The 25918-nt window shown below is 38.5% G+C and overlaps 1 protein-coding gene and 1 pseudogene across 1 annotated transcript in view; both read left to right on the top strand.

Annotated features, from left to right (window-relative positions):
- NKAIN3 (sodium/potassium transporting ATPase interacting 3) overlaps positions 1-25918 on the top strand; it is a gene marked incomplete at its 3' end in the record, with an annotated part of 391041 nt that overhangs the window by 12527 nt on the left and 352596 nt on the right. The window contains exon 2 of the mRNA XM_062189882.1: positions 6622-6702. Coding sequence (XP_062045866.1) covers positions 6622-6702 — 81 coding nt within the window. The remainder of the gene's footprint in view (positions 1-6621; positions 6703-25918) is intronic.
- LOC133758179 (E3 ubiquitin-protein ligase Mdm2-like) lies at positions 14920-16782 on the top strand (annotated as a pseudogene).

Here is a 25918-nt window from a genome sequence, read left to right as displayed (position 1 = left end):
CCAACAGAATTATAAGTTGGATTGTTTAGAGTCAACATCAGACCTCCAGTAGCATCTTGTTAGCAAGAGCTTTAACATGTGCTATGACTGTTGTGATTTGCCAAAAGTATATATTAGGGAAGTAGGTATCTATTTTCAAAATTACAGGAGTATTTTATGGTACATAAAAGTATTTTTCAATGTATTTGTAACATTTTAAAAAGTTATCCAAATTCACTCATCCCAGAATTTTTGATATTGTAGCAACAGCAACATGAGAAAATACCAAAATGATATATATATATATATATAAATTATATATCTTATATATATAATTATGTAACCTTTAAACATATTTTTAATTTATTTCTCTTTTTTGAGTCATTATTATAGCTAAATTATTCTTAAAAAGAAAATAAATCAAATGTTTCTCTCAAAACAAAAAATTAAAAAAAGGATGGTACAGGTGTTTGGTTTGGTGCAAAAGTTAGGATACCACTTGATAAGACTGCAATACATATGAGAATGTGTGGGTTTGCAAGCCGGGTCTTCTTCCTGGTTCAGCTTCCTGCCAATGTGGACTCTAGGAAGCAGTAGGCAAAGGCTCAAGTACTGGGATCCCAGCTACCCACATGGGAGACTCAGATTGAGTTTCTGACTCTGGATTTGGCTTAGCTCATCCCTGGCTTTTGCTGGTGTTGGGGGAATAAACAAGTACATGGAAGATCTCTTTGTCTCTCTCTGCCTTTCAAGTAAATGAAAGTAAATATTTAAAAAAAATACTTATTGTGTGACATCCAGTGTAACCAAATTTAAGACTACACAACCACTCAAGATTCCCTTTGATAGCCTTTAAAAAATCACAAATAACAGAAACAAACAAAATGTAAATTAAATTTTACAGTTAAAAGTTTCCAATGAGATTTTATTGGAAAAGTGATTATATTATACAGTATATAAAATTCATATTTCTATTACTTGACAGAACATAAACTAAGTAAATGATTTCAAAATTTATCTTAATTTAACAATAATATACAATGATACTAATCACTGATAGAATGATTTGATCAGTAAGTCTATTTAAGAAATTCAGAATTCATAAACATTTATGGTAAAGTGAGATAAATGAGAAAATCCTTGTATGTAATCTGTGAATTGTGTTCTGTGGTGTGAATCATCCTCAGTCATCCAACCTATTCCGTATGTCAGTTCTCTAGGCCTGAGTTCCTTTGTCTGCATATGAAAATGACTGGGTGAGGTGAAACTTAAGACTCCATCAACAAGCTTCAATCTAGGGCTACCTCCTTAAGACTGACTGATGCTCTGTGGAAGGTGTTTCCTAGTACACAATATATGAATAAAACAATGACTTGAAAAGACCTGTAAGTTTAGAGTTCGCTGGATATAATTGGAAGATATTTTGTGGAAACATGTTGCTCTTTCCATATCCTATTTATTAGTTTTGGTCTGTTAAAATATTTCATCTGATCATATTATATGATAATAATAGAGGCATATGCTCTACTCTTAGTGAAATAGTTCAGCAGATGCAAGTTTGGTCATTTAACTACAAGCATCCATTTTCTTTTTTCTTCTTTTTTTTTCATTTTCAATTCTCTTTGTATACAGAAGATCAATTTAGTATATATTAAGTAAATATTTCAACAGTTTGCACCCACATAGAAACACAAAGTGAAACATACTGTTTGAGTACTAGTTATAGCATTAAATCAAAATGTACAGCACATTAAGGACAGAGATCCCACATGAGGAGCAAGTGCACAGTGACTCCTGTTGTTGACCCAACAAATTGACACTCTAGTTTATGGCACCAGTAACTACCCTAGGCTCTCGTCATGAGTTGCCAAGGCTATGGAAGCCTTCCAAGTTCGCCAGCTCTGATCATATTTAGACACGGTCATAAAAGACAGGGTGAGGATAGTAACCAATGATCCTAAGAGTGGCATTAACCAGGTTTGAACAATTATACAGCATTAAGTGGGAGGAGGACCATCAATACACACAGGTTGGGAGTAGAGCCATTGGTGGTAGAATAGAGGTTATGATTACAAAGGAATGAGGCCCAAGTGCACTAGACAGGGTCTAGAACAAAGGATAGAGTAATTATTAGAGGAGCTAAGGAAGGTGCTGTCTAAGCTACAATTAGTTTTCTGATTGAGAGGCAAATAGAACCTGACAGAAGGGGCTTGATAATAATCTGTTGGGCTTTAGGCCTTGTAAGTGAAGAGGCCCAGACCTATCTATCTTTTCACATGGGGTATATCCTAAGGGAGGTGTGAACCTCCTAGGGGAAGGCACTCTGTTGACTTTCATTACTTGGCTGGCCTGGGAGGAGAGCTGGCCAGGTAAAGGCAGGTGGCATCTCTAACAAGAAATTTACAGTTCTGCCTGCAATGTTGCTGACCCTACTGGGCCATCCCCTCAGCTGCAGTGGTCACTTTGGAAGTTGGGCTGAGTGAAGGGCTTTTCAGCTTAGAGCCAATAAGATCTGTGGCTCTGACCTGGCATCCTTCGATTCCAGGGCAGGTCCATTTCCAGTGATCCAACTCTTGGCAGAGCTGCCAGGGCTCTTCACAAGTTGACTTCTGCTAAAGCCAAGGCTTACCACTTTGAAAGCCACTGCAGTAGACTTGCCTGTTGGGTCTCCTTGAGGGCAGATCACTGTACAGATCAGCCATTAATAGGCCTGCCACCCATTGCTTCTGATGCCCAGCTTTCTTTTCCTCCTGGTTTGTGTTAAAGCAGACCAGAGGATGCAAGTCAAGGGAGTGCCCGTGTCCCATCTCTAAACTTCGGTGGCCTGAACTACAAGTCTATAGTCACAGGCATGTTCTGTAGTAGTTTTTCTAAGGTAGACAATGCCCATGAGGAAAATTATATTCTCACTTTAAAACTTTCTTTCCCTTTGGTCTGAAAGGGAGATTTTTTTCTACTTACTGTATACTTCGCTGATGGCGAAGTGAATCTAGCTATGAGATTATTGTTTAAGTTCTTATTTTGGCTATGCTATTACAGAAAAATGTTAGCCATCTCTTTTATAAGGTCTAAAGATTAAATTGTGCATCCTACAGATTCCTTCATAATAGAATTAGTTTCCTACCTTGAAGAGAATAGAGAAATGAAAGAACAAGTTGGGCTTAGAATAGAGAACTGAGGGAGCAAGTCCTAGATCGCTTGCTGACAATAGCAATATCACATGAATACTTAGCAAACAGTTTCAACCATTAGATAACAACTTAAGAAAACATTTACCAGAAGGTCCAATGCCTTCTATAAATTTTAAGAATCATGTATTTGAAAACACCTCTTAAATATCTAACATGGTGTAGTTTGTTTAACCAGTAAACTTAAGCCCAACCATATAAAATGTTTTTAGTTTCTTTCTACCAAAACTATAAAACATGATGCAGAGATTCAGGTCACACAAAGTAAAATGTATCTTTGATTGATTTTAGCAGCTTAAATTTATGGACAATCTTATCTATAAGCCAATCAAAATAAAATTCTTAATAAAATTTTCCCATGTGGACATAGAATGTGTAGACACATATAACATAGCATAATAGACCAATATAGCAATTTTAATAATAGCTTTTAAAACCTTTAACTCTTTTTGTACATTGCCAATTGATTTGAATTGCTTTTTCTTTTTAGTAAACTCAGTTAACCATACTTTCTCTCAGTTGGTACTGTTAATACATTATTGGCTTCAGCTGTTTACAGAGCCATCCCAAAGCACTGAATACAATAGAAGTGGCTGGAAAAAGTCTATAGGAACCTATAGGAGGACAGCTAAACACAGAACCAACAACGCTTTAGTTTTATGAGCAGAAAATCATATATAACTGTGGATGACAAAAGACTTTAAGTTGCCATGTTTAAAATTATAAGAGGCACTTGCTTACTTCACAGTAGTTTTGAAAGCACCTGTAGGATTTTACAAGTATTTAACCCTTTAGGCCTCTGGGGCTTTCTCATTAAGATAACTATCATGTCTAGTAACACAAGATCATTAGACTTTTTAATTCTCAAACATTTGTATTAATAGCATTTTCCATTATAGAAACTTAAAATTTGGTACCACATCACATCTTGACAGTACTTCTCATATAATCCAAATAGCCTGATTAGTTGGTGTCTCTATAAGATGAGAGACATAGGTCCTTCAATTTTTTCAGTTGGGCCCAAACTGGAAAAACCAAAGTCCAAGAATTACTGGAAATTTTAGAGTCCAGATTGTTTGGAACTTTGATTTTTCGAATGCCTGTCAAGAATGCCAAGAAGGCTCAAAATCCAAAATATCTGGTTGAAATAAGATTCCTTAAAATAATGACATAACATAGACCAAATTTGATCATTGTTACAAGGTGGTGATTCAAATCTTTGAAAATAAGCACATATTTAAATAACCCATAGCTCTTAATAAAAATTCAGCTGTTTTTGAACAATTAGAATTTAACAGACACCAAGAGAACATAATAGATTACTTGAACACATTGCTTTAACAGAGCATCAGAGTTTAATTCTATGCCAAAGACAAATTGACCTTCCTGTGATCTTTTGCTGTGAGGTTTCCTTCCTTTACCTTCTTTCCTATTGATGACCATGTTTCTGTGTTTCTGTGTGTAACACATCTTTAAGCATCTTTTGCAGGGCAGGTCGAGTGGCGACAAATTCTTTCAGTTTCTGTTTGCTATGAAAAGTCTTTATTTCACCTTCATTCACAAATGAGAGCTTTGCAGGATATAATATTCTGGGCTGGCAGTTTTTCTCTCTTAGTACCTGGGCTATGCCTCGCCATTCCCTTCTAGCTTGTAGGGTTTCTGATAAGTCTGCTGTGAGTCTAATTGGAGATCCTCTGAGAGTAATCTGACGTTTGTCTCTTGCACATTTTAGAATCTTTTCTTTATGTTTCAGTGTGGTGAGTTTGATTACAACATGTCGTGGTGAGGATCTCTTTTGGTCATGTTTATTAGGGGTTCTATAAGCCTCCTGTACTAAGATGCCTCTGTCCTTCTCCAAACCTGAGAAATTTTCTGCTAGTATCTCACTAAAAAGTTCTTCTAATCCTTTCTCCCTCTCCATGCCTTCAGGAACTCCTAGAACCCGAATGTTAGGTTTTTTAATAGTATCCTGTAGATTCCCGAAAATATTTTTTAGATTTCTAATTTCCTCTTCTTTTCTTTGTTTGCCTGTTTCCTTTCCTGTTCTCTGTCTTCTATGTCTGATATTCTCTCTTCTGCTTCACCCATTCTGTTGTTAAGGCTCTCTAATGTGTTTGTCATTTGATCTATTGAATTCTTCATTTCATTATGATTTCTCGTCACTATCACAGTTTCTTGTTCTACTAGTTGTTTCATTTCATTTTGATTCCTCCTTAATATTTCATTTTCACGAGAGAGATTTTCTATCTTGTCCATGAAGGATTTCTGTAGTCCAAGAATTTGTTTTTGAGAACTTCTTAATGATCTTACCAATTTCTTGAGATCCGCTTCTTGCATTTCTTCTATCTCATCATCTTCATAATCTTGAATTGGGGTGTCTTTTTCATTTGGGGGCGTCATAGTGTCTTCCTTTTTCTTGTTACCTCGGTTTTTGGGTTTGTTGTTTGGCATGTTGGAGATATTTGGTTTCTTCACTGTGGTGTTTTTTCTTGTTATATTATGGCTCTATATTAAGTGGACTGTCTGCTTTCAGTGGTGCCTTAGTGGCTTGAGATGAGTGTGGCCTGAGAGTTCTGTTTGGTTCCTCAGGGTTGAGGGTGTGTCAAAGGTGACACTCCCAGGTTAGGCGTGGTAAATCTCTCTTTCTTTTCCTTTTTTTTTTTCTTTGATTCAAAAGGGAAGTAATTCCACACAGCTGAACGTAATTGGAGGTAGTTAGCAGGCGAATGATATACCCACAGGAGCCAGAGATCGGAAGCTCTTTCCCAAGGACCACACAGGGAATCTGTGCTGCCCTTGGTGTGGGCTCCAATTCTCCTGCAATCTCCCACTGGGTTGCCAGGTTAGATCCTAATCTCCTGTTATTTCACCCCCCAGAGTCAGGTTTTTCTGCTAGGCTCAGGGCCGGTGCAAACCTGAGATCGCCCTGACAAGCATCCATTTTCAAACATGGTCTTCATTCAGGGATATGGAAGTGCTGGATCTGCACTAATATTCATTCCTAAAAATGTGACATTTTAATATTATAAACCAATGGTTATAGATGAGTTACAGATAGATGGTAGGTGGATAGATAGATACATACATAGAAAGATAGAAAGATACAAAGCTTATAGAAAATGTGTTTAATTGTGTTTTGTGGAAAATATAATAATCAGGAAACAGAAATCAAGCCAGCATTTGGATCTAACTTGCACTTACAAGACATCAAACACTTCCAATATAAATCTAGCTCTGTTGGCATCCACTGAAAGCAGAAGAAACTCTTGGATTTTTAATTTCTAGAGATCTTAGAGAACCTCATAAGGTACACCCTTTCCTGAGTGCTCCCCATCTGCTTCTTCCCAGAAGACTTAAATATAGTAACGTTTTTTTATGAATGATTTATTTATCTTACAAGACTTTCATCTCCACTTGTTTCTTCTCTCCCCCCCCCCCCGCCCTTTCCATCTAGTATACAGTATGGACTGCCCTATGGGTCACCTGGAATGTGTTCATTATCTGCTTTTACTTGGAAGTGGGTGGCCTCTCTAAGGTGAGTTTATCACACTTTTTAATCTTTGCAAAGAATTGACCTACAAATTAACTTCTGTGACTATGTGTATTATTATTATTGTTGTTGTTGTTGTTATACAAGTAGAGTAATCTTACTATTATTACAAATGAAATGTTAATCAGAAAAGAACCTGGGTACTGTTCAGAAAATAATGATCCTGGGAGCAGGTTAATTACATGGAACCTCACAACAATTGCTTCAAGTTTTATTTCACCAGGCAGAAGGAGGACTCACTTCCAATGTCTGTTCCAAAAAGACAATGTCACAGTAAACACAATCCCAAATGTTAGGTGAAAAATAGTATTAAGCATTCCTGTGCTTAAATAAAAACAAAAATTATCTAAAATGTTAATGTAACAAACATGCATAGCAAGTTACTATCTTTGCTGGAATATTAACTGAAAAAGAAAAGTTTGATAAAGATTGAAATTCTCATATATGTAAGTGGAGCATACATTTACTAAGAAGCAAATGCATCAGTGTGATGACCACGTTTTTGAAATCTTGATCAGACAGAAGGCAGTTGACTTAATGAGGCATACGATGCACGTTATGTCTGTCTCAAACTGTCAGCTGACTGCAGGATTTTCATTTATGTCTCCTGCAAAATGTCTTTTGACTGCCAACCAAATGAAAGAGCAACTTGCATTACGTCTCTAGCTGTGTTTCTTAAACATTTTCTTTGTGAGCCAGCACATTTTCGCTGTAGAGGAGAAACTCAATTTATAATTGCAAGAAGTATAAGAATGCTGTCATCATTTTGAGGGGAGAGGATTTCTCATTATCAACTAGAGTTGTGATAACCGTTATGTTGTTTTGAGTCTCAAATTTTCTAAGCAGCATAATGCTTTCCTGTTAGAGCTTTTAGAATTGTTAGACTTCACTGAAGCCTGGGTGATATCAGCATGTTAGATTCAGCCCTACAGAAAAAGTTGGTGAAAGTTTTTTTTCCATGACCTTTGGGGTGATGACAATTTTTTCCTACACTATAATGACTTTGTAATTAGAACTTTTCATCATTTTCTCACAAGGGTGAATGGACTCAGGAACCAGAAATGATATTTCCAATACTGAGTTTCATACATATGTACTAGCATCTATCTTGAATATTGTGCTATGGATGGCATTGCACTACTAATTTCTAAGACAGAAAAATATGTTAAATCTGCACCCAGTTATCTTCTATAAATGCAGATTATGAAGTATTTTAAAGGGCAAATCTTAGAAATAAAAAAATTAGTATTTTCATCCCATGCCATTTTGTATCTTATGATTTCAAAGGTCATTATAAATCCTCTTTTTATTTCAGTAGGTGGAAATTATCTTTTATTTTCTCCCATAAAAACTGATTTGGGATAAATGACACCAAGCTAAGCTTGTCCAATGGAATTAGCTGAAAAAAATACTAAATTTTAAATCATAACTCTTTAGTTCAAATCATCTTTTACACTTATCAACCACAGACCCTATGGCAAATCACTGAACCCCAATGAGTCTCCATGAATTATAATAACAGAACCAGCTTTGCTAATAATTATAGTAGTTAATGGGTGTTGTATGGTTTTGGCACTTTTTACACACATTGTATGTGGTAATTCAGCTAAGCTTCAAAACAACTCTGAAATTATAATAAATAAATAAACAATAGCAGTCATTTAGTCCATGCAATTCTAATTTCTCATAGGATTCAAGGTTATTTTGTGATCTCTCCTTTTTAAGTATCAATGTGCATGTCAAAGGAATATTCCTCATTTCTTTGGGAATGATGTTAAAAAAAAAATGTCGCTGCCCTGGTTACTCATTGTGTTACTCATTCAAGTGCCATTAAGCAGTCAACGAAGTATCCTAGGTCATTAAAAAGATAGATGATTTAATAAAAGGAATTTTAAAGATTTTCTGTTAGTCTCCTTGTATTTACTGCTTCAAAGACTGGCAGCAACTCCCTGGTTAGCCACAGTTTAGCCTCAATTCAAGTGTGTAGAAAATCTATTCCAAAAAATAGAGCAAAGTTAAGGACCCTTGACAAACAGAACTGCCCTGTTGCCTTTCCAGGGTGGATTGATTCCATTGTGTAAAAAATCTGATCTATATGTGCCAGTTTATAAACTAACTTTCTGGGGCTCTCTATCTTCTTTATAAGCTGAAGGTATTTCTTGGAGTTATCTACTTGGAATGATTAATAAAAACTTCCTTTTGTCTTGATTTTTGCCTAAAATATATAATCTGAAGTAGTGAATCTTCTCCCAAAACTGGATTCAGAGAAATTTTGACAACATCTTTAAGAATTAGGGTGCTCTTCCAATGAGAAACATAACCAGCAAATTGTCAGTCTGTATTTTTGCTAAAACTTTGCATGTGTGGAGTGAAAACAGTCCCAGCTCACCTGAAAGGTGGTGAGCAGTCCCACAGGCAGGTGGGCATGAGAATTTCACAGTGCTTAAAAGACTAATGATGTGTGTGTGCTCTTGTGCTTTACAAATACTTCATTTTAATTTCTAATAAGATAAATATTGATGAAGGTAATACACATAAGCAAAATCTCATTGGGATCCTCATTAACTTTTAAGAGTATGAAAGAGTGCTGAGGCCAAAAAGTTTGAGAATCATTGTTGTAGACTGATAATATAACTAACTAACTAAATAAATAAATAGTGCTGAATGTGAGGAACAAAAGCTGAAGTTACAGATTAAAATAAGCACATGGTACAATACATCGATAATTTTATGAAGCATAAATAAACTAAGCAATTTAATTAAAATTAGAGATTAGATCAGTGGATTTTAAAAATAAAACATTCAGTGCTATCAATATGAAATATATGTTAAATATAAGTATTAATACGTATGTACATTGAAATTTTAAGAAATGCATACAATAAACATAGGAAAACTTTTGTCATCATAATGATAACAGAAAACAATTAAACTTCAGTCCAAAGGGTATTTACAGGCATAAAGAGAGATGTTTTTTAATAGTAACAGAATCAGTGTACCATATGGCGTAATCCTAAACCACACCAAATAGCAGTTTTAGAACACATGAAGTCCAGTTTGGCAATACTAAAGACAAAAAAATTGACAGTTATGCAAACAAAAAGAGTGTAACATTGCTTGCTTAGGTTTTGGTAGAAAAAGCAGATGAAATTCAGTACAGAGAAAAGATTGGAGTAACAGTCAATAAACTTGTCTAACTAATATGTGTAAGACATTACATTTAATCTGTATGTAGGAAATACATGAAATTTTTACACTTTAAATAAATTTTTTAAAAATTCAAACCACCAAAGCTTAAAAAAATTAATTAAATCTAAAAAAAAGGTATTCCTTTCAAGTGCATGTGAACTTTTACCAAGTGTGTATTCTGGGCCATGAAAATGTTTCAATAAATGTTAAATGACTGACAACACAGAAAATATTCTCTACTAGAAGTAGAATAGTAATTTTAAATCTATTGCATTAAGATATCTAGAAAATCTATTAATAGTTGAAAATTAAAGCACTTTTAAATAATCTACAAATCAAAGAATAAAATTAAAAACAAAATTGAAAAATATTTTGAAGTACATAATAAGGAAAACACAGCAAATTAATACTCATATTTGTAGATGAATTCAAACCAGTGTTTAGGAGAAAATATCTAATTTCAAATTGGCACTATAAAAGAAGAAAACTTGAAAATGTTTATTTTCTTAGAATTGTACTTATGAAGGGGCCGGCGCTGGGGCTCATTCGGCTAATCCTCCGCCTGCGGCGCCAGCACCCCGGGTTCTAGTCCCAGTTGGGATGCCAGGTACTAGTCCCAGTTGCTCCTCTTCTAGTCCAGCTCTCTGCTGTGGCCCAGGAGGGCAGTGGAGGATGGCAGTGGAGGAAGCACCTGACTCCTGGCTTCGTGGTGGCCATTAGGGGAGTGAACCAACGGAAGGAAGACCTTTCTCTCTGTCTCTCTCACTGTATATAACTCTGTCTCTCTCTCTCTCTCTAACACTGCCTGTCCAAAAAAAAAAAAAAAGAATTGTAATTATGAAATCAGTTTTATTTATATTAATAAAATTTTAACAAGGGAAAAATCAATTATATTAATATATAAAGAGTAATTTAATTGCTTTCCCACACTAATTCATTGAAAGCATTAATACAACCACAGCTGACATTTTCAACATTGATAAAGAAAGATGAGACAGGAAGCTCAGTTTGGGACATACAGAAACTCTTTATATTATATCACAATTTTCATTTTATAAATTTAAAACTATTCTGAAATCAAACGTTAAAAATATGAGACATATCTATAGGTTTTAAAAAATTAAGAGACAATTAGAAAAGAATAAGCAACTTTATTCCAGTTTTGACAAATTTGTCAAAATGAAATGAAAAATACCTATAACAGAATAACTTCCCAAAACTAGTACAAACAGAAATAGAAAATATGAGTAATCATAAGTGTATAAGCTTTCTACAAACTAAACTTCAAGCCCAGATGGCTTCAGTGAGGAACCTATCAAGCATGTGAGGAAAGAACAATGTTAATCTTTCCCAAGCTCTTGCAGAAACTATAGGATGAAAGAACATTTCCCAAATAATTTCATGAACTAACACAATCCTGATACCACACTAGACAAGAGTTGGGCAAGGCCAGTGTCTGTTGCAATCCCCCATCTCCCCAGGAAATTTGTTATTATCCATAATGCCAATAGGGCATTCACATGATGACTTATTTGTTGCTATTTCACTTCTCTCTCACTCAGGCTACTTCTTACCATCAAAATTCCTCTTCCTTTATACAGAAAATCAAAGCAGCTCTCTCCTTTTGCCTTGTTGTTACCAATCTAAGCTCTGTGCAGGAATATTCACCCTTCTTATCCACAAAGGTCATATCCAAATGTGTTCCTTAAATATAAGCCCAACCCTTTTCTGTATAGATGACAAATGCCACTCCATCAGATGGGAGAAACATCTTGGTCGATTTGATTGAAACACATTCTACATCAGTGCATTTTAAAGTGGCAGTTATCATGAATCCTTAAATCATTCACTCTACTGGAAAAGAACATAAAATCCAGAGAAATGCGATAGTCAAAAATAATTCAACACTTAAAAAATCTCTGACCATTAATACTTCGATTTGTTGTGTCATCATGGTTTCTCTTCTCCATGTTTTTTTAATTTTATTTAAGTTATGCAAGTTTCATGTATTTCATATTTATGGATTTAAGGATCTTAATGACATTTCCCACCCTACTCTTCCTCATATTATTAAGATAATACTCTAGAGGAAATTTACATACTGCCTTTTTAAATTGGACTTAATGAAGGATATTTCCATTTTGTTACTAAATTCTGTTAATATCTTAAATTTTTGCATAACTACATCAGATGAAAATAGCTTTCTTTTTTGCTATTTCCTGTTGTGGAATGGTAAAACTTCCTGACACATCGAACTGAATTTCTTCTCTTAAAAGCATTCTATTAATTGCCAGATATGAGTGTCTACAGTATTAGTAGCACATATTAATCACTTACTGTTTTGTTACCTGCTTTTACAGTGATTAAAATATCTAATGTCTTTGTTTTAATTAAGATTTCTTGGGCTTTTAAAAAATTAATATTTTCCAATATCTCAATAATTAGCTTTTTAAGGCTCTTTTTGTTTGCAGCTTTTGTCTTTTTATATTTTCTGTTATATTAACAATGATTTTGGTCTCCAATCCTCTGGAGGTTTATTTTGCTGTATTGTGCATGATGATGACATAACCAGATACTTTTACTAATAGCTGACCAATAGTATAAATAATATGCCCTTAGTGGACTTCTGCCTATTTTATGATATAATAAATTTTTATGAAATCTAGTTCCAGAATATTACTAATTGCAACATGGTGCTACTTTAATTATATTAGTTTGTACATACTTTATTTATAATAGGAATTCCTGTACCTGCAATTCAATCCTCCCACCTCTCTGTAATTTAACTCAGATTTGTTTGTTCAGATGATGTAGAAGACAAATGTTTCAAATATGTATGTATGTATCTCATTTGAGTTTGGCTGTTTATCCATTATCTTCAACTTAAATTAAGAAAGATTGAGAAACTGTTGTAGTCAGTGATTCAGAAAATATTGTAACAGCATCAGTCATTGGCAGGAAGTAATGCAGGATAAAAACTGAAAGAATGTCACAAATAAAATTATGTTTTGCTTCAAAGATAAGCTTCCTTATAAAGTAGTGATCATGGACTGTGTCAGGATTGCTGGGTTTCATTTGGCAGAAAACATCTCGAGCTAATTCATGGAGAAGGGCCTATACTGGAGGTGTAACAGGGGCTCCCAGAACCAAGAGGCTAGAGAAGTAGGTTTGCAAATAGTCAGGGGCCAGGTGGGCCCTGGAGGGCCAGAGCAGTGACAGTCTTGTCAGAAGGGTACTGCTTAAATGGAAACAAGATCCAGCTGCTGTCCATCTGTTCACTCTTTAAATTACTAGGGACTGATGGACAGGGTGTGTGATTACCCCAGCTGGATCAACCATCTGTCTCTCTGCTAGCCAGGATTACAGGTCTAGCTAAGTCCACAAACTAGGGAAAAACTAATGTCAGTAAGGGAAATGGAAGACAGATAGCAGTTGCCATCACAGAACACTACCTAACTATTCTGATTAATTAACAGTGTTCCCAATTACAGGCATCAACAATCATACCTCTGGCCTGTTGTGGGGCTCTGGATCAAAATCTCCAGATTCCCCCTTTGCTTTTGTCTTATCTGCCAGTCAGCCCTGCATCAGGTATTGGTTGCTGTGGTCTTAAGCATCCTGGTTCTCCCTGCATCTTCCAGCTTTCAGAGGAAATAGTCGCACTGTTTTCAATGAATATGTACCTGTATGGTGGTGTATGGGAAGACCATGGACAGGTAATTCAAAGTGTTTGAATTTATGCATTCGCCTAGAGACTCAGTTTCCTATTGTACAGATGAGGAAAGACACAACATTTATTTTGTTGGATTGTTGAAAGACTTTATAAGATAATGCATATATAGGGCTTGGAAAGCATCTTAGCATATTTGAGGTTCTAGATAGTGAGTAAATGGCAGCACTCTTTATTGCCATCAACGTTATCATCTTTATTATTATGGAAGAAATTAACAGACGCCACTATCCTCATCCTGCAAACCTCTGGGAAACAGTTTTTTACTATGCAAGAGCTGTCAAAAGAAAAAAAAAAAAGTAGGACTAAGTGACTTGTTTTAAAAAATGAGAAACAGTCCCTTGTGACAGGACCCCATATCTGCATATTAACTTCATAACTGTAATGCTATTAATTAAATCCTTTCCTTCAATATGTAAATAGCTTTTTGATATACATCTGTAACCAGACTCCCATGGTGTCTCCACTACTTCCTCTAGGAGGAAGGTGAGCATCCCTGGAAGTCTCTAAGGCTATTTTTCATACCACACGTTAAGATCACCAAGGGCACAATTAATAAGTTAATGTTGCTGCTTTGGAAGTTTTGAGACTCGCAATAATTTTTTCCTCCCTAGGAATACATTTGAAATGTAAATATGAAAATGCATCTCATTTGCTATGTTGGAAGACATTGAAAAATAAATTGCATTGAGAACTCAGTTGTACTGTTTTATAGTCCAGAAGAATTACATTGATGACTGCGTGTGTGTGTATAAAACTTTTTTCTTTTATTTATTTTTGTCTTTTTTTTGTTCTAGGCATTTTTTATTAATAAAAAGAACAAATTTCATGTGTTTAATAGATACAATTTTAAGAACAATGATACTTCCCTCTGATCCTCCTCCTTCCTTTCTTTTTTTATTTTAATTTTTGTGATAGCATACTTCTTGTTTACTTTATAATCTTAGGCTTAATCCTCTGCTGAAGAGTTCAACAAGTGGAAAGCAGGGAAGTCTTCCTGCACGCTCCCCTCAGGCAGTAGGGGGCGTGCACCAAAGCACCTGGGTGGATATGGGTCCTTTGGGGGACTGTGCGGCCCTGGCCTGGTGTGCAAGGAAAATGAAGGGGCAGCTCTGACCCTCTGGCCAAGGTCCTTGCTGCTCTGGCCACTGGGAGCCTCTCCAGAGGCCTCCCTCCTCTCAGAGTGCCCCAGTGGCCTGGCCCCGCCAGTGCAATGGTTGCTGATGCCCAGGGCAGCGGGCATCTACGTGCCCTGTGGACTGCCTGGGGAGACTTGAGGACATATGCCCCCACTTCAGGAGAGAAAGCCCCCAGCAAGGCGAATATGCAATACCAACATGTCTGTGTCTACTGATGGTGCTGTAAGCACTCACAGATTCCAACTTCAGAACAACAGACCCTGCCTGGTTAGACCAAAGCCGTTGCTTTTTTTTTTTTTTTTTTTTGACAGGCAGAGTGGACAGTGAGAGAGAGACAGAGAGAAAGGTCTTCCTTTTGCCATTGGTTCACCCTCCAATGGCTGCCGCGGTAGCGCGCTGCGGCCGGCGCACCGCGCTGTTCCGATGGCAGGAGCCAGGTGCTTCTCCTGGTCTCCCATGGGGTGCAGAGCCAAAACACTTGGGCCATCCTCCACTGCACTCCCTGGCCACAGCAGAGAGCTGGCCTGGAAGAGGGGCAACCGGGACAGGATCGGTGCCCCGACCGGGACTAGAACCCGGTGTGCCGGCGCCGCAAGGCGGAGGATTAGCCTGTTGAGCCACTTGCTTTTGAAGTTGTTAAAGTCTGTTGGTACACAAAAAGACACTTACACCGTGAAAGAGGTTATATTTTATTTTGGCCAGTACATTATGACTAAACAATAGTATGATGAGAAGGAACAACATATTGTGTATTGTTCGAATGATCTTCTTGGAGGTTTGTTTGGAGTGCCAAGCTTCTCTGTGAAAGGCGTGGGAAAATATATACAATGATCTACAGAAACTTGGTAGTAGTCTATCAGCAAGAACCATCAAATTCATGTACATCTTTGAGTGAGAATAGATGTCACCTTGAAGGTGGGAATGATCAAAAGGACCCTCGTCAAGAGCTGCAGGCAGAGAAACCTGCATCTTCAAGTTTGGTTTCTAGATCATCTACGTTATCCAGAAGGAGAGCAATTAGTGAGACAGAAGAAAATTCGGATGAATTATCTGGTGAGCAACAAAGTGCCACACATCTGATAGTATTTCCCTTTCCTTTGATGAAAGCCTGGATCTGAGTGTAATAAGGGAAATACGTTGTAAAAGAAGCAGTAGCTGTGAATTGAGAGAGATGCTATCATATCTGGACCTTGATGATGGTGTCAGTGAACAAATGGGTGATTGGCTGGAGCAAGATTCACTTTGTGATCAGTGTAGTGTAGAATTTGAGGTTGAACCTGTAGATTCAGAAGATTATAGCCTTGGTGAAGAAGGACAAGAACTCTCAGATGAAGATTATGAGGTATATGGAGTTATTGTGTATCAGGCAGGAGAGAGTGATACAGATTCATTCGAATAAGATCCTGAAATTTCCTCAGCTGACTACTGGAAGTGTACTTCAGGCAATGAAGTACACATTGCAACAAATGTTAGGCCCTTAGTGCAAATTGGTTTCCCGAAGATAAGGGGAAAGTAAAAGGGGGAATCCCTGAGAAAGCCAAATGAGAAAACTCAACACATGCAGAAGAAGGCTTTGATGTGCCTGAATTAACAACAACAACAACAAAAAAAAAAGACAGCAGATGATTCCAGAGAGGCATGTATTGGGGACAATGATGATGAAAGTACACGAGCCTCTCAATCAAGAAAGTGAGGACTTTTCTCAGCCATCAATCTCCAATAGCATTATTTATATTAGCCAAGAAGATTCAAAGAGTTTGAGAGGGAAGAAACACAGACAAAGAAGAAAGCATGGAATCTAATATTCCCCTTAATGCCGTTTATCCTTGTGTGATTTGCTAAGGTCGACCTGAAAATTGTAGCATTGTTCATGGCAAAGCAGGACGCCTGATGTCATGCTTCACGTGTGCCAAAAAGCTAAAGTAAAGGAAGAAGCCCTGCCCAGTATGTAGACGACCAATTCAAATGATTGTGCAAACTTATTTCAAGAAATTGCTCTGTCCATAGAAGTAGAATTATATATTTCCAACTATAAACCCTAAAAATTTAGAAAAAAAAGAAAGCAGGAAGACCATTGTGCAGAGGTATAGACAAGAGCTATAAACACTAATCAAATCTGAAGATGTCAGTTTAACTCAAATGCACTCCAAATTTTAGAAACTGCAGACTAATATTGCTTCTGACTGGATTTTCCTGAAAGATGTCCAAAACTTTCATATCAATGACCTTAGAGAATTTTCACTGTGTCACATCTTCATAGAATTCTGAATGTCTGTGACTGTGTGAACATAAATTAAATGTGCAATGAGCGTAAAGACATTCTAAAATGATTTGTCTTACTTTTGTATAAATCATAAGTCTTGATCAGGGGCTTTCTTTTTTTTTTTGTTTCTTTTTTTTTAAGATTTATTTGAAAGGCAGAGTTACAGAAAGAGAAGATCAGAGAGAAAGGTCTTCCATCTGCTGGTTCACTCCCCAAATGGCCACAATGGTTGGAGCGGGTCCAGGCTGAAGCCAGGAGCCAGGAACTTCAACCAGATCACCCACATGGCTGCAGGGACCCAAGAACTTGGGGCATCTCCCACTGATTTCCCAAGTACATTAATGGGAACCTGGACCAGAAGTGTAGCAGCCCGGCCTCAAACTGGTGCCCATATGGGATGCCAGCATTGCCGACCATGGCTTTATCCGCTGTAACACAATGCCAGCCCCTAATCAGGGGCTTTCTAAAAGCAGGGTGTTTAAACAGAAGGAGGATGGACACTTAGATTGCCCACACTGTATGTGTGCTTTCCATTGGCTATTTCCATGTTTTCCTTGCCTCTAAGGTAGATATCATCAACTTTGTTTTATAGATGAGGAAGCTCACTATGAGAGGTTAATGTGCTCCCAGCAAATACATAGTAAATGGAAATGCCGGGTCTTCATGATTTTAGATTCCCAAGGCTATCATTTTAATGATTGCACCACATTGCCTTCCACACAAAAGGAAAATTCACATTCATTTGTTTCTCTGAGCCATGTTTTAATAACTATACTTTTTCTGACTTGTGGGTATTTTGGTTCTTGAATTTAAAGGATTTCTTCAGAAGGCAGTTGTAGCATCTGATTGTCCACTTTTGACTTGAGTTGACACCCTTATGCATGCGGGTCTGCTTCTCATGAATTCCTTGTTTCATAGTACACCTGAGAAGTTAGGCAACATCAGTGAAATACTTCTTTTTCAAGTCTCATTACTAGCACCTACTTGTTCCTCTGGGGAAATTCTTTTTCTTGGACAAGATCCATGTTCCTCCAAGGTTAGGTTCTTTCATGAACTTTGCCTCTGAACCAGCACTTTCAAGTAGGAAATTTATAGACAGTCATTGCGTGTTCTGTACATGAGCAATTACATTGAACTCCCAAATCTCTTCAGCTACCTGCAATCTGTTATCTTCTTTTTTACAAACATTCTAAATATTTTTATATTTCATAGATTTCTTTTACTGATAGCAATTTCAAACCAAATTAAGGGTTCTATAGCATACTTCCTTTTTCATTTAAATAAATGAAATTTGTTGACTTTACTTACGAGTTTTAAAGTTACATTTTTTAAAAGATTTATTTTATTTATTTGAAAGAGTTACAGAGAGAGGTAGAGACAGAGAGAGAGGTCTTCCATCTGCTGGTTCACTCTGCAGATGGCCGCAATGGCCGGAGCTGCACCGATCCAAAGCCAGGAGCAAGGAGCTTCTTCCTGGTCTCTCACATGGGTGCAGGGGCCCAAGGACTTGGGCCATCTTCTACTGCTCTCCCAGGCCATAGCAGAGAGCTGGATCAGAAGAGGAGGTGCGGGGACCAGAACCAACGCCCATCTGGGATGCTGGCACTTCAGGCCAGGGCGTTAACCCACTGCGCCACAGCGCCAGCCCCTTAAAGTTACACTTATGTTTTCTTTTTGATGGTCTTTTCCTATCTGGACATTTTTGAAGTTTGATGTTTATAAGAAGCTATTGGTAGGATATAAAATACCTGTATTTAAGGATAATACACATGGGAAATGATACAGAAATAACATCCTAGAGAAACAACACAGCTATCCTACCTCTGAAACTAAAATGCAATATCCAAGTCAGGAGTTCTGGATGGAGGTTAAGAGCGGCTTGGGACACCTGCATTCCCTCTCAGAGTGCCTGGATTTGATTCTTGATTCTGCTTCCAATCTAGTTTCCTGCTGATGTGCGGCTTGTCCTGCAAGGCTGCACTGTTAGGAGAGCAGGGTGATGGTGTTCTTCCCACAAAGGGCACCAGGGACAGGTTTCGGTGAACATGTCCATTTTATTCACAGCCACATACACTTTTAAAGGGCATGCAGAAGGGCAGAAGGGGCATGACTAACTCAGGGGAACACTAATTCTATAGGACAGAACTGACACTGGCACCAATATGCCTCTGCAATCAGCTTGAAGGTCACCTACCTTGAAGGTCACCACCACCTGGATAGCTTTCCAGGTGGCCCTAATGGTCCTGGGCCACATCCAGGAGCTGTTTACTTGATTGGCAATTACAGAGCCCTTAGCAGGGAGCTGGGGTGGGGGAAAGTGCCTGGGGCTCCCGCAGCCTACCAATAGTCAGGTTGTGGGGTCCTTCCCAGGAGGCATGGTGTGCCATGCCCTCTCAACCTCCTGCATGGGCAGGGAGGCAGACTCCCCACCAGGTACAATATCACCCACACTAAGGTTCAACTTGTGAGGCAGCAGATGACAGTTCAGATACTTTGGTCCCTGCCACCCATGTGGAAAACCCAGATGGAGTTGCTGGCTCCCGACTTTAGCCTGGCCCAGCCCAGGCTGTTCTGATCATTTGGGGAGTAAATCAGCAGATGGAAAGTATCCCTCTCTATCTCATTATTTCTCTCTCTCCCATGGGTCAATTTTCAACTAAATAAATATTATAAAAATATAAAAAGTTATATCTTATTGACTATAAGAAAGTAAATGGTATATTTGTCATGGTACATTTTGGGAAAACTACTCAGTTCACTAGAATAACAAAATATTTTGGTTCCCAACTATACATATATGTATATCTGTATACGTATAGTATATATGTGTGTGTTTGTATACACAATATATACATGTATGTATTATATTTCCTTTATTATTTAAGTAATTACAACTTTTTAACTACAGTAATGAATTTTGAAGTTACATTTATTTATTTTTTTTAATGGTCTCTCCCTACCTGCTGTCCTGAAGGGATACTTTTGGCTGTGGTATTGATTGGCAGTGGTAGTGGCCATGGCTACCTGCCCGATTAATAAGCGTCTTTGAAAAAGAAACAATCACAATCAGATAACAGGCTTTAACTCCAAATGAGACCCACAGGCTTCCAAATGCTTATTTTTATGTTTGGTTTTATGTTTGGTTCCTACACAATTCCTTTTCAGAAGTGAAGCAATTTTATTCTTTTAAAAATAGCAAGGCAACAGAAATATATGATTCTTGTTCCAAAGAATTTGAACTATACCTTTCCTTTGGCATGGGTCTATGTAAATATAACTTTTGAAAATAAAGTACTCAGTGTTCTTTTTTATGGTAAGATAATTGATATCCCCTGTAACTTTTCTCCAAGACAAAAAATTACAAGCCATGTCTGACAGTCTTACATTGTTTATAAATTTCAGGAAATACAGTTTGAATACTCTAAAAAGCTAATCTGATTCTACATTATAGTCAAATGACATGAAGAAGCCATAATCTAAATAAGCAGATTATTATTGTATCCAGGTGGAATTGGGTGGTTTTAATCAGAAATTTGTTATGTAATATTATGACTTTCTTCTGAAATTTTTTATTTATTTATTTTCATTGTATTTGAAAAAGAGAGAGAGTTCTTTGATCTGCTGGTTCACTCTCCAAATTACTGCAACAGCCTGGTCTGAGCCAGGAGCCCAGAATTCAACTCAGGTCTCCCACATGGGTAACAGTAACCCAAATACTTGAGCCATCAACTATTGCCTCCCAGGTTGTACATTAGCAGGAAGGTGAATGGCAGGAATAGTAGCCACGTCTTGAATCAGGTACCCAGATATGGAGATGGGCATCCTAAGTGACAACTTAACTGCTGTGCTAAATGCCCACTGCTATTATTTCTTTCTGTAGGACTTCAAGTTATTTGTTGAAAAGAGAAAAAGGGCATATCATTCTATCAACAGTAGCTGTATTTCTTGTTATATGATTATAATCACTGATCTGAACAAGGTCTTTGCAAATATAATTGAAAACTACCCAGAAATTATCATTTTTCTTCTAATGAAAATATAACTGAGATCAATTTTTAAAGAAAGGTAAACATTTTACCTGAGTGTGTCGTTTATTGTTTTAATTCATTGGACTATAATCATGAAAAGCTTTTATTTCTTTTTTTTTTTTTTTTTGGACAGGCAGAGTTGATAGAGAGAGAGAGACAGAGAGAAAGGTCTTCCTTTTGGCCGTTGGTTCACCCTCCAATGGCCACTGCAGCCAGCGCATTGCGCTGATCCGAAGCCAGGAGCCAGGTGCTTCTCCTGGTCTCCCATGCGGGTGCAGGGCCCAAGTACTTGGACCATCCTCCACTGCCTTCCCGGGTCATAGCAGAGAGCTGGCCTGGAAGAGGGGCAACCGGGATAGAATCCGGCGCCCCGACCAGGACTAGAACCCGGTGTTCCGGTGCCGCAAGGCGGAGGATTAGCCTGTTAAGCCATGGCGCCGGCCGAAAAGCTTTTATTTCTTTCAGCAAATTGTCTCTCAATTCTTCTTTCTCAAATCCTCTTCCCACTCCTTACTACACTGTATCAGATTCTATTACAGTGTTGGTCATGATCAGTTATTCTAGTCTGAATCAGAACTGTCCTCTTCTCCTCCCCAAAGCTAGCCACATGGAGACCTTCTCACACCTCTGTTCCCCTGGCCCAGAATCTACTCTTGAAGAGGAAGCAGGGAGTAGCCACCATCTAACATAGCTAACCTTGAGTTGATACTAGAGTTTGCAAGGGATCTTGACCCTACACTGGCTTTTGCTTGTTCCAGCTACTGCTCGTGCTCCTTGCTGATGAATTTCCAAATATGGCAAAGTCTTCCACTAACTCCAATAAGCCAATATTTATTTTCAGTAATTATTGCAATATACAGAGGTTTGTTAAGTCCCTGGGACCTAACATTAAGCCATTCTAAGCAAACAATGGCTCCAGAATTTTCGTGTAAGCACTGTTAACAAGAAAATATTGGTACTGCAGAGAAACCATTTTTTATAGTTTATATTCAAATACTTTTCTGTGTTTATTAGAGACAAAAATGTTAGGAAGTTTTGAGGTAGTCAGTGGAACCTAAATCATTTTAGAAAAACATTTTGTAGAAAGAAAACAACATTCATAAGTGCCATTCAGCATTTGCATTTTCTTGTTGTTATGTTAATTAGTTTGTTTTGCAGACACAATCCCTTTGTTGCAAAATGTCAATTAAGAGTACAATCCTGGTGATGAAGAACTTCAGGTGACATTTGAAATGGTTCATAAGATTATACAAAAGCTTCTGGTAGACACATTTAGTTGCACTTATTTACATTTCAAAAATCAGAATACACACCACTTTTAGCCTTACGAAAGACAAGTTTACCACGTGGTCAAGTTGTTATTGATGAACAGTATGCTGAAGGCCCTGCAGGAACAGAGCACCTCAGATTCACAATCACTCAGCGCTACCTTTTAACCATGTCACAGAGGGGAAACACTAGCCACTCAAATGCTTAACGTCTCATTTTCCTATGCAGCATGTTTGGGGGAAATCACAGATAGCAATAATTGTTTCTTTCTTTCTTTCTTTCTTTCTTTCTTTCTTTTCTTTTTCTTTTTCTTTTTCTTTTTCTTTTTCTTTTTCTTTTTCTTTTTTGACAGGCAGAGTGGACAGTGAGAGAGAGAGAGACAGAGAGAAAGGTATTCCTTTGCTGTTGGTTCACCCTCCAATGGCCGCTGCAGCCGGCGCACCGCACTGATTCAAAGGCAGGAGCCAGGTGCTTCTCCTGGTCTCCCATGCGGTGCAGGGCCCAAGCACTTGGGCCATCCTCCACTGCACTCCCGGGACACAGCAGAGAGCTGGCCTGGAAGAGGGGCAACCGGGACAGAACCCGGCACCCCGACCGGGACTAGAACCCAGTGTGCCGGCGCCGGTAGGTGGAGGATTAGCCTGTTGAGCCACGGTGCCGGCCAATAATTGTATCTTAAAAGAAGGAGACACACAGAGAGAGGTCTTCCACCCTTTGGTTCACTCCATAAATGGCTGCAACAGCCAGGGTTGGGCCAGGCTGAAATCAGGAGCCCAGGACTCCATCCAGGTCTCCCACATGGGTGGCAGGGACCAAGAACTTGGGCCACCATCTGCTGCCTTGCATGCATACTAGTAGGAAGCTGGATTGGAAGCAGAACAGCCAGGACTTGATTCAGCACTGCAGTGTGGAATGCCAGTGCTGCAAGCAGTGGCTTAACCCACCGAGCCACAACACTAACCCTTGAAAGGTTGGTTTTTGTCTGGGAACTTTCAGCCTCCTGCAAGAATCAGCTGGAATATTTCACAGTCAAAAAGCAAAACTATTTACTTGGCTCAAAGCACTGTGCCAGGAACAAGAGGGCTATCAATCACTATCCTCAAAAAATGTTTGGTATGATAGGGAAGACAAACATTAAGCTAGCAATAGCAATATAATGTAGTGAGTAGGGGTAGGTACTTGGCACAGCAGTTAAGACACCACTTGGGATGCCCACATATCATGTCAAAGTGCCTGGGTTTGGGCTGGCACTGTGGCATAGTGGGTAAAGCCACCGCCTGCGGTGCCAGCATCCCATACACTTCTGATCTAGCTCTCTGCTATGGCCTGAGAAAGCAGTACAAGATGGCCCAAATCCTTGGGCCCCTACACACATGTGGGACGACCCAGAGGAAGCTCCTGGCTTCGAATCAGCGCAGCTCCAGCCATTGTGGCCAATTGGGAGTGAACCAGCAGATGGAAGACCTCTCTCTCTCTCTCTCTCTCTCTCTCTCTCTCTGCTTCTCCTCTCTCTGTGCAACTGTGAGTTTCAAATAAATAAATAAAACTAAAAAATAATAATGCCCGAGTTAGGGGCTGGTGTTGTGGCACAGCAGATCAAGCTGCAGTCTGTGATGCCAGCGTCTCATAGGAGAACTGGTACATCCTGCTGCTCGACTTCTGATCCAGCTCCCTGCTAATATGCCTGGCAAAACAGCAGAAGTGGCGCAAGTGCTTGGTCCCCTGCCACACTTGAAGAAGTGCCCAGTGAAGCTCCTGACTTCTGGCTTCAATCTGGCCCAGCCTTGGCCATTATGGCCATTTGGGGAGTGAACCACCAGATGGAAGATCTGTCTCCGTTTCCCTCACCTTTCAAATAAAAGAATATATCTTTAAAAAAATGGCCTGGTCTGAGTCCTACCTCTGCTCCTGATTCCAGATTCCTGTTTGTGCAGTCCTGGGAAGCAAACAGTGATGGCTTAGGTAGTAGTGTCTATGCCACCCACATAGGAGAACTGGATTGAATTTTGACTCCTCCTTAGTTCAGCCTGGCCCAGCCCCAGGCTATCTGAAGAGTGGCAGCAGATGAGAGACCTCTCTCTCTCTCTCTCTCTCTCTCTCTATATATATATATATATATATGTATGTGAAATGAGTAAATAAATTATATGTATGCATATGTATATATGTATAAGTGTATGTATATATGAGAGTCTAATAATAATGGAAGAAAAAAGAGCTATGACCCTAGTCTTTACCAGAGCCAATGAGGGCTTCCTAAGGGGTTAGACTTGTATACACAGTAAAGGACAGCATTTCAAGCAAAGTGCTGACCTTCACAAAGACGCTGTACTTGGCCTGTCATCAGTGATGGAAGTGCTTTTAGTTGCTGTTCTTTAGATTCTCTGTAATGAATTTATGGGATCCATTTACCTCTGTCCCAACTCTTTTCCCAGACTCTCTCTTGGCCAGCATACATTGCAGGGAGAACTTCATGGGATTACACAGATCAGAACTAAGGCTACTACCTTTGAGAGGTAATCTTGCAGGGACTCCCTATGAACAAGGGAGCTAGCAAGTTACACAAAGTGACTATCAGTGACCCAGAAATAACTGTCCAGATGGAGAGAGGAGAAAATGCCAGTCTACCAGGGGTCCTTTTGAGATAATCTGGGGTAGTATTCTTGTGCATAAATAAATATGCTTATTAATTATTAGTCTGTTCTACTGCACAGCTGCACTATTTCACTTAGAACCAATACTGATTCAGAAAGTATTTCAAGGATGGGTGAATATGCTTCCCGAAAAATCTCCTTAAGGAAGTCTGCTGCAGGAAGACAAATGGTGTTGAATTAAGAAATCCTTTCAGAACAAGCGCTGTATTCCCGTACTTATTTTAGCAACAATAATTCAATTTGGTTGCTCTATCAAGGGACTTGATTTGACCCTGTTTCCAGACTAATATGCAATGGTTTGATACCATCATTTCTAAATGGGCTATCTGATGTTTTAGTTTGTAGATCTGATCCATCATTTTTTCTGCTCCTGTAATTATAGAATTAATGAAGAAATCACCTGTTCTGTGGATTTGAAATATTAGGGGCACTAAGACTATTTTAAGCCTTTGACCGAGTATTGAGCTCCATTCTGCTTCAAGGCAGTATGGGCCATCAGAAATGCTGATTGTGTGGTGGCTGTGCTCCCCATTAACTGAGAGACTGAGACAGAGGGTGTCGTTATGATTTCCTGCATACAATTAATCTTACATGCCACGAGCACGCTTTGAATTTTGGTCTGGCATAGCAGGCTGGCAGGCTCCGGGTCCCTGAAAATCAATGAGCGTCAAAAGAGCCTAGACATGGGGTGATGTGCATGAATAATTGAAGGCTGACTTGTTAACAGCAGAAGTGAAGTTGGCCACGCAGAGAGACACATTGTCAATTGCCAGCAATTTACTATGTTTCTGAAAACCACGGGCAGCAATTTACAGAAAAGATTAGGCCAGTTACTGTACACGTGTGGCGTTTTCTTGATTTAAGATGTCAATCTGCAAAGCTGTAAACTGACACCTGGAGTTTGGAATGAGATTATAAAGTTTAGTGAA

This window comes from Lepus europaeus, chromosome 4 (genome assembly GCF_033115175.1).
Source record: "Lepus europaeus isolate LE1 chromosome 4, mLepTim1.pri, whole genome shotgun sequence".
NCBI classification, from domain to species: domain Eukaryota; kingdom Metazoa; phylum Chordata; class Mammalia; order Lagomorpha; family Leporidae; genus Lepus; species Lepus europaeus.
This window is presented reverse-complemented; position numbering and strand designations above follow the sequence as displayed.